Genomic DNA, 9667 nt, shown 5'->3' with positions numbered 1-9667 from the left:
GTAACACTGTGGTGTCACTTGGCACTCACGGTTATCACATACACGTCTTCTTGCCGTTACTAGTTGTTAGTTGTTATTGCTAGTGCTACTCTAAAAGACGGCTATGTTAGAAAAACCATATTTCAAATATAATTTCTCCCTGTCTTTCTTTAAATTTTTTTTTTTGTGGTGGCCGGGATTTGAACCTCGGATCTTGCATATATTATACATTGTCTATACCAACTGAGCTAAGCTCACGAGGACTTTAAGAAGTTAAACTAACCAATTAAAATTGACATCGGGATAATTAAATCGGAAATCATGATAATGAACATACTTTAAGGTCTCAGACCAATACCACTAAGTAGGTTAATATAATTTCTATCATTGATTTTTATTTTGTTTAAAGCACCACACCACCAATTTTTTAAGGTAATATATTCAACTCAATATAATTTTTAAAGTAGGTCAAACTCACGTCTTGCAAACCCTAATTTAGTATATTCTCACCTAGAAATGCATTAATTCACCTATTATATTTAGATAGGCAATATAGAGAATGAAGTGATTGAGCTCAAGTGATTAATATGCTCCACCTAAGGACGAATCCGAATTCGATTTCTAGGTGGAACGATTCTAGGCTACTATTTACCTTTCGATCAAACTCCATATTACTAAAACCCCATTCTTCTGAAATTTGGAAGGTTAACAAAATAGAAAATATAGAAAAAAATATATGATTTTTTTTTTTTTTTTTTTATGTTAAAATGTGGTAAAATATGCAAGGAACAAAAAAACTCTCTTGATGCAAAATAAAGATTTAGAGCAAAATTCAATTTTTTTTTTAGGAATATGATGTTTTTGCAATGAGCACCATGTAATCACAATTATCTTCTTATACTAATATATTATATACTAAATATAATACTGAAACCAATGATAACACTATTTCTTCCAAGATAAAATAAAAAGAGGATAATACCATTTCTTAACATCTAGCTGTACTTATGTATTTTGTAGGCATTTTCATACATAAATATAAATGTCTTTATATGCACAATATAATAATAAATAAATAAATAAATAAAAGGGCTTTGGTCCTCTTTCATCACCAAAGATAAAATAAAATAATACTTATATATAAAGGTTAAATATATTTTTGTTTCCTATAAGAATTTCATTTTTTTTTTGTTTTAGACCATTTAAAAAATTTCTTCAACTTTTGATATATTAAAAGTTTTACATCACCACATTTGGTTCTTATTTTTAAATCAAAGCATGTGTATTATTCAAAGTTTTGAATGAATGTTTAGAATAATCTCTTCCAAAAAATTATAATTTTTTTTGTCAAAAGACGAATTGAATATGGACTTTAAGCGTCAAAAACATAAAAATTCATATTTAATTTATCTCTTGCTAAGAAAAGTTAAACTTTTACAAGAAAGATTTCTATATTATACTAAACATGATTGTGAACAAAAATTTCAAAATTTTAAATTATACATATATGTTAACTTAAAAACAATAATCATAAGTGGCGATGTTAATTTTTTTTTAAGACCGAAAATCGAAGACAAATTTTAAAAAGTATAAAATTAAAAGTTTGAATATTTAAACGGACTTAAAACATATTTAACCTCTGTAAAAACAAAACTCCAATGATTTAATCTAGTAGGAAAAAGATAAATTTTGATGGTTTTTGCTCTTAGAAATACATAAATGTAAGTATCCTTATATTCGTCATTTCCTCTTTTTAAGTCTAAAGATTTTCCTTGCATTAGACCAAAAATCTAATTAGAATATATTAGCAAAAATAAAAAAAATCTAATTAGAATAATAATTAAAGTTTTGTTGTTAAATAAGACTCTCTGTCCCTGTCTCTGTTCTTCTCTTTTGAAGTAAATTGGTTAGAAAACACATTCTTTTCATTTCTACGATCTTCACCTTCTGAATTCAAAACCACTCTGCTTATTGCCACATCTCAAAATCTTACCTTTTTTAGGGTTCCTTTCAATTTGATTCTCAATTGGATTAAACTTTGCTCACTCTGCTTTTCTCAATTCTTGCTTCCACTATCTCTATCAATTCAGGGTAAGACTCATTAATTATTATACAATTCTTAATTGAATTCTCAATTGGATTAAAGTTTTATTCTTTGAAATGATGGTTAATTCAGTAGTGGAAATTGAATTGAAATTGTTTTTTCATCAAATTCAGTAAGTGCTTTTCTGGGTTTGTGGGTTAGGTACTGCTTTTGATTTTACCTTATTTGGAAATTAGCTTAACCTAGTTCATCTTATGTATTGAAATGAATTCTGAAGAAAAACAAAATTAATTTTTCTTTGTGTGATTAGTTCAAGCTCTGAATTTCATTGTTCTGATTGATTTTTCATTAGCCCAATTGAGCATTTTTCTCATTACTTTCAAAAAATTTTGAACTTTAAACTTGGGTTATCCAATGAAGCCCACAATAATTTGTTACATCAATTTGTGTGCAAGGAATAGATTAAAAAATGCATTTTTTTGGGTTTCTGCAATTGTTGCTTTTTTGAGCTTGTTTGGCAATTCTTTACTCACAAGTCAATAATTCTTTCTTTGCTGATTTTCAGCTTTTTCTCTCTGTACTTTTATGATCCAAGACCAAAAGTTTCTTTTGCTTGAAGCTACTTTACCTTAACAAAGTTCTCATTCATGTTGATTTGTTTGTTGTTTGTGTTGAATTGGTGTTGTTGATGTAATGGGGTGCACGAGTGAAACCATGCATGTTGTAATCTTTTGAAAACTATTACTTTTGTTATTACAATAAAATGACACGGACCATAATTGTCATGTTTCATGTCATTCATGTGATTTGGTTTCTTTTGTGTCTATATCTTTCTCAACCTAAAGCCCCTCTTGCTTGTGAATTTTTGGAAAAGAAAATAGCATAACTTTTGACTTCATAAGAAAACTGTCAGTGCAAAAGACAAGGGTTGTTAGGTAAATTTTAGGTTCTTGTTATTAATTATATGACTTTAGACTATGAAATGTGGACATCAGACATAAACAATTAGGAACCAATAATGCTGCTGGAAAAGGACCAAATGAAAAAAAGAAAAATTTATGCTGCTGTATAAAATATTGTGGTAATTTTTTAATAACATGGATAGTTCTAGTAGAGTTTATAGTTATGCGGCTCGTGAGTAACCTACCACCACTTCTTTATTAGTTGGCATTTAATTAGTTGTGTTTTGATGGCTTTTTTACCACTAATTTCCCTTGTAAGTTGTAAGTGTTTTCTAAACCCTCTTTGAGCTTAGTTGATTGTCTTTGTCACTGGAATACATTTGTGGAGCTGTTATTCGATATCATTTTGTTCTTAAATTTGTGAAGCTTGATGTCTGATACAGTTCAATCTCATTTTAGTCGCAGAAACATAAGATTCTCGGAGGTGATTCACTGCAATTTGTTTGAACCGGCAGGTAAAGTACGCAGGACATGGGCTGCATCGTGTCCACCCCAAAAGATTCTGGTGGAAATAGAAGGAGGCCGGGGAGTATTGGAGATGTTTCTGTCTATGTTCCCGGTTTAAGAATTCCTAAACCGGTTGATTTTACGCAGTCGCTTGGTGATTCTTTGTCAAAGAGCATAGTGGAACGCTTATCTGCTCTTAGAACTCGTATCGTTGTAATGGCTGGTCAAGAAGGTCCTACAATTACAAGAACAAAAAGAAAAAGTGCAACTCAACATGGTTAGTGTTAACAAGGACAAATAATTTTTCATAATGAATAAGTTGCTTATATTTATTGATGCATAACTCGATTTCATCCTCAGGAGGTTCAACACTGGCTGATCTTCTACAGGCTCTTGAAGACTACTTACCGGTACTTTTGGGATTAGTCAAAGATGGTAACTCATGTTTTCGTCTATTAGTACTTTATCCAAGTTCTTTCCATAGCATGTATTTGATGAATTGCTTACCTTTTCTGTGCAGAAAGTCATTTACAATACAAAGTACAATTTGTTTGGATGAATCAGGAGGATGAAGCAGAGGTAGTTTAGTTCCTGATTTGTTTGGTGAATCAGGAGAATGCAGGATTGGTAACCAATTTTTTTCCTCACTTTCTAATTATTTTTCCTCTTCCGGTGTGATTGACACTTGCAGGAAACAGCCATGTCTAATGCTTGGTATGAAGTGTTGTCAGTCTTGCACTTGATGGCAACACTATTGCTATCACAGGCTAATTTATTACTTCTTCCAAGAACATCCACCGATGGTCATCAGCCAAAAGTATCAGAAGGTAAGTCATACTGAAATTTTTTATTACTTATTGTTTATTACACCAAACGACCAAAATACAGTTTACCAGAGAATAGTTTAGGCCGTTGATTGAAATCCCAACTTGTTGTTTCGAAGATCAAGTAATGATAGAAGTAGAATATTCTTGAGAGGCTTTCAATTAATATCGTTTCTTAGTATTTTTTAAGTTTGAGCAATGGTAATTGTAGTTCATTTTTTGTGTGCGATATGCCCATGTATTGTCATGGTTGCTGGATTTCTTCCAGTAAATAAGACCTGACACACTTGTAATGCATATGCTGTAAATAATTATCTTCAGATATATGTTTTTCATGTTGAGGTAGATATAATTTGGATTTTCAATATTTTCTAGTTACTTTGATAGCATAATACGAACTTGCAAAGTTTGCTGTAACTTTTTTTCAAGTATTTGTAATATATTGCAGTAGCTGATAAACTGGAAAACATATTATTTGTTGTCTTGTATGGTAGTATGCTATAACATCATATGTCTCTTACAAAGTTTCTTCGTTGATTCCTTTGTGTATATCTCTTCTGCTGTGAAGTTTTAACTTTTGCTAATTATTACTCATTACGAACAGAAAACCGTCGAGCCTCTGTTGATATCTTCTTAAAGGCTGGTGGGTATCTTGACTGTGCTGTCAGGCATGTTCTTCCACAGTTGCCTGCTGAGCTCAGGTTAGTGTTTATATGTGTGTGTGTGTGTGTGTGATCTAATCAACCATCTTAATTTTTTTTCCTCAAATTACTCTTCTCACTGTTGTTTCTGATTTTAGGAGAAATTTACCAGTAGACCTTGCAGAAGGAGTTCTTCGTGCGCTCTGTCTACAAGCATTGGGACAGGTATTGTCGTTATGTCTTGTAGTTCATTATTTAAGCTTTAATAGGAACACACCTAGAAGATGATTAAGAAATGGGAATATCATATTTAAGGGCTATAAAAAACAACGCGAAAGAAGTACAATTATGCCTTTACTTGTGCTGAAATTTAACATTTTCATAGAAGAATTGAGGGTGATTAGGATTGAAACTCTAGGTACTTTGTCATAGAGGCTTCGGTACGTTTGACAAGCCAATAGGCCAGGCATTTTTTAAAATTGATTCCTACATGCTTAAGCTGTCAAAGATGGGTTTTTATGTGTCAGAAATTCTGCCTTCATTGTGGTCCGCCCCTAGCCACCTAATTGCAGCATCTTGGTTGCCTTCATTGCAGCCTCCAACACCTTCATTCTGTTGGGTGTGAAGGAGTGGATTTAGTCTCACATTTCCCAGAGATATGGCATGTGTAGTGTTTATAAAGCTTGGGCAGCCCTCACCTTACAAGCCGATTCTGTAAGATTAAGTAAGGACCAACCCAAATTCTAAGATTATGAATTTTCCCTCAAGTGAAAGACCACTAAGCATGAAATACTGTTGGAAACTACTCTATTCTATTCCGTCAAAGATTTTCCTAGGGTAGGTTAGTTGTCTATGACTAAATGCGGACATAGGAATTAATTTTAAAGCAGGCACAGCCTGAATTTTAAAAAAAGTTTAGGTTGAAATAGAGTTTCAAATTGAAATATTCTCTGCGTCACGTAGATCCTTTTCCCCCATGCAAGTTTGTTGCCTTTCTTCAGTTTAAGCTTCCACACAAAGTAGGGCCATCTTAGCTTTTTTTGGTCAAGCAGATTCTAGGTAGCTTTCCTCTTCTATAAAAATTTGAATAACTTTTATGAGGAAATAGATATACATGAATTTTTCTCAGAAGTAGGCTTGTTATAGAAGTCTTTAATTGCCTGTTGAATGATTGAAACTGCGGCATTTAATCCCTTATTTACACCAAAATTCATGTCGAATTCTTAACTTAGTTCTATACAAAATGTAAATTTATGAAGGGATTGCAAGAGGGATATTGTCTGATGGTTGCAGTCATTTTTCTTTAATTAAGTCTAAATTCATATCGTATTTGTCTTGGTTAACTAATTACTTGTTAGCGATGAAGTTTTGAGTGTTATGGCATATGTGAATCTCCTGGTGAATGGTATCGATGTAGTATATCAGACTGGAGAAGGGAAATGTTCTCATGACTAATTTGGTGCTTATTTAATTGTTTCAATAGGGTGTAGATATCCAACTTGGAATGGCAATTGATAGCACCAAGGCCACTCTCGCGGTGAAGCGTAGACTTGCATGTGAGATGGTGAAATATTGGCAACAGGTACAACTGCGAAGTTTTTAATTATTATAATGCCAAACACATATTGATAGGCATATATATTCTAATCATCGGAACTGTCGTTTTATTGTTGGTGCATTCTTCCGTTTGCTTATAAAACTGCTAACAGCTAAAAAAAATTCCATCTAAATCTTCAAATTTAATATCTTTAGTATAAAAGAAAACTTTTTCTGGAGTATTTGTTTAAAAATGAAACTAATGACCATTTTACATCCGTCCCAGAGGAGATTTGAACTACGTCCTTTGAAGTTACAAGGCCGAACTCTTAGCACTCCACACAGACACACAGACACACACACACCCACACAATTTGTTTGTGGATTTTTTTTTTTTGCATGACTTCTGTTCTGTTGATGAATTTGTTTGTTTCTATCTAAATGGAATTTCTCAATTGATGTATTGTTTCTGAATTTATAGTATTGTTCCAAGGCAAATCTATGTTTCAATTCTTTCTACTCTGTGTGTATGTGCATGAGTGTGACCATGCCTCTTCAACATACATTAATATTGTTTAGACTGCTTTTCTTTCAGGCACAAGATAACATTATGAATCTTCCGTTAGCGAATGGTTGGGGTGAAAAACATCGTCATTATGTCAAATGGAAGTATATTGAATCAAAGGTTTGTGTTTTTTGTGCCCTCAGTTATTTGCCTCTTGCTACCTGGTTTTTATGTCTTACTGCACAGTAAGTTGAACAGAAAATGAAATGCAAGTCAAGTATTTCATAAGAAATTGATACATCAAAAGTGTTATGAGAAAAGTGTTATGAGAGACCAATATCCCTAGCAAATGAACTAGCTGGTTACTATGTATTATTGCAGAGTAGTTTGATGTTTATATGCCCCTACTGGTTGCCTTTAAGCATGCAAAACTAATGAAATGTTTGTTGTAATGATTTATCAGGCTACGGCATATTATTATCATGGTTTGATTCTTGATGAGGGCAATACAGAGAAATCTCATGGGATGGCTGTAGCTGCGCTGCAAGCAGCGGATGAGTATTTCAAAGAAAGTAAGAAGCTCTGTGAGGCATTCAATGCAGCAACTCCATTGTCAAGGTCATCATTACATTCCCCTGTACTCACTGTTATGCTGTTAAATCTTCCCTCAGATAGGAGGATTTACTTTCAATTTTCAAAGCTCCTTGAGAAAATAATTAATACAGAAAGTCATGCCATGTGTCTTCTATACATGTCAGTTTGCATTAACCATGTCTGCTTATTGCATAAATGTGCATGGCTCATGTATATGTGCTAAAAAAGCCTAAACTGAATGCTTATAATAATTAAAATCTACCCGATTCCTATGTGATTGTGGATGGACTAAGATCTTAGTCTTGCGCCTCCTTTAGAATTAGAGGAACGACATGTGTTTCTGATAGAACCCTAAGCTCCTGTACATGTGTTGGCCCAATTGTTGGGCCCAATCCACACAGGCACTGCTTCTAGAAGCCTGCAGAAGCTGTAAGAATACAAACAGTTAAAATAATTATTGGAATCTTGGCAGAATTGCAGTTATCAAAGAGAAGGAAGCCTAGAGGGTTAGTCATTAAGAAGAGAATTTTAGTTATAAAAGAGAGGGAAGCCTAGAGGGTGAGGCATTAAGAAAGTTTGTAAGAGTTGTTTAGGAGAAAAGTTGTCTCTGGTCTAGGAGCTTAGCTCTGGTAGGAGTTCTCTGAACTATGGTTAATCATTTCCTTTTCTGTTTTACCACCATTGTAGAGCTCTTAAGCTCACCCATGCACATTCAATAAAACAATTTCTTTATTTGAATTTTGGGGTTTCTATCAGTTTCTCGTATGTTTGGTGTGTCGATTTCTTATGCCCTATTTATGAATGAAATATTGCTATCTTCAACAAATATAGTACTTTTGGTTTCATCTTGCTTGTTTACAGTCCACCTAACATGCAGTCATGATGCAGAAATCCACCGCTTTGGGGGACCATGAAATATCTCTCTGAGAAAATTCCCAAGGATACTTCAAGCAAGGTGCGAATAAACCGTGATCTATATACTTACGAGAGGTAAATGAACTTTTCGAAGTGCATGATTAAAATGTTGCTTAACATAGTTGCTATAATTTTACAAGTGGTATTTGATAATTGTTTATGTAAAGTACAAGGGCTAATAAAATTGTGTTTTTTTTTTTTTAAAAATTTATTACAGAATCATGGAAACAGCACCAACATTGCCTGATTTTGCCTTGGCCTTGAAACCAGATGATTATCAACTTCCACAAGTGAGTCCTTCTTGGAGAACAGAAAATGTGAAGGGGGGACAAAATGGCTCCCCTAACCATCTTAAGGGATGAAAAATGACAAAAGTGAGCAATGTCAACTTAGCTTGAAGATGAAGCAAAGGGTAATTTTTCAATGCTTGTCAATGTCTGCAGGGGAAGCAAATTCATTATTTCGGACTTTTTCTCTACCTTCTTTCTTCATAAATCAACTTCCTCCCATTCTCTACAACATTTGAGAAGAAAAAAAGGGTACAAAGCCAAATTCTCCATTTTTTTAAACCAAGTTGTATAAGTTGGTGTGTAAAATTAACTTGTGCTTTGCATGGAAAGAATGATTTCCTTTTAAATATTAAAATTCTATAGAGATTGATATGCAAGGGAATTTATGTTATTTCAACAAGGTTTATCATACAATAGTGTTTTCTCAATCAAACTCTTATGCAATAAATAGTATTTTTTTGTTGTGATTACAACAATGACTTTTAAAAATAAAATGATGAAATAAACAACAACTAGAGTTTAAGATCTATTTTCTTGAGGGACTGCCTCTATCAATGACCAAAACAAATTCTATTACATCATGGAAGGGTAAAAATCATTGCCAAATTTCTTTGCTACAAATTCTATTACCCCTTTCTTATGTGAGCAAAAGCATATCTCTGCCCACCACTACCATAAATGCGTCAACTGTCTTTACTCTGCATTGACATGAAAGTTATCGTCAAAACAAAAAGAAAGAAGACATAAAACTCCTTACTCGCAAAAGTTTGTAAAGAATAAACAATTATAAACAACAGTTGTTCAACATATTTCTGTTTCTTTAAACAAAACAAAAAATTTCTTTGTTAACTTCACATCTTGTAGAAAGTTGATAGAACCACAAACTTCATCGAAAATTTACAACAAAATTTATGTATAACCTATCAATTA

The 9667-nt window shown here is 32.9% G+C and overlaps 1 protein-coding gene across 4 annotated transcripts; it reads left to right on the top strand.

The window, feature by feature from the left end:
- The first annotated feature begins 1860 nt into the window (after positions 1 to 1860).
- LOC25484546 (uncharacterized) lies at positions 1861 to 9151 on the top strand. 4 transcript variants are annotated; one of them, XM_024781377.2, is made up of 12 exons: positions 1861 to 2070; positions 3441 to 3709; positions 3793 to 3867; positions 3953 to 4011; positions 4124 to 4259; positions 4861 to 4957; positions 5056 to 5122; positions 6381 to 6479; positions 7029 to 7118; positions 7402 to 7556; positions 8421 to 8522; positions 8665 to 9151. In XM_024781377.2, the coding sequence occupies exons 2-12, from the start codon at positions 3457 to 3459 to the stop codon at positions 8807 to 8809; spliced, it is 1278 nt and encodes a 425-aa protein (XP_024637145.1). In that variant the 5' UTR covers positions 1861 to 2070; positions 3441 to 3456; the 3' UTR covers positions 8810 to 9151. The 4 variants fall into 4 exon arrangements, with proteins under 4 accessions (XP_024637145.1, XP_024637135.1, XP_013468846.1 ...); XM_024781367.2 differs by having other exon boundaries at positions 3391 to 3709; XM_013613392.3 differs by having other exon boundaries at positions 3385 to 3709.
- Positions 9152 to 9667: the final 516 nt, after the last annotated feature.

This window comes from Medicago truncatula, chromosome 1, assembly GCF_003473485.1.
Source record: "Medicago truncatula cultivar Jemalong A17 chromosome 1, MtrunA17r5.0-ANR, whole genome shotgun sequence".
Taxonomy (NCBI): Eukaryota; Viridiplantae; Streptophyta; class Magnoliopsida; order Fabales; family Fabaceae; genus Medicago; species Medicago truncatula.
This window is presented reverse-complemented; position numbering and strand designations above follow the sequence as displayed.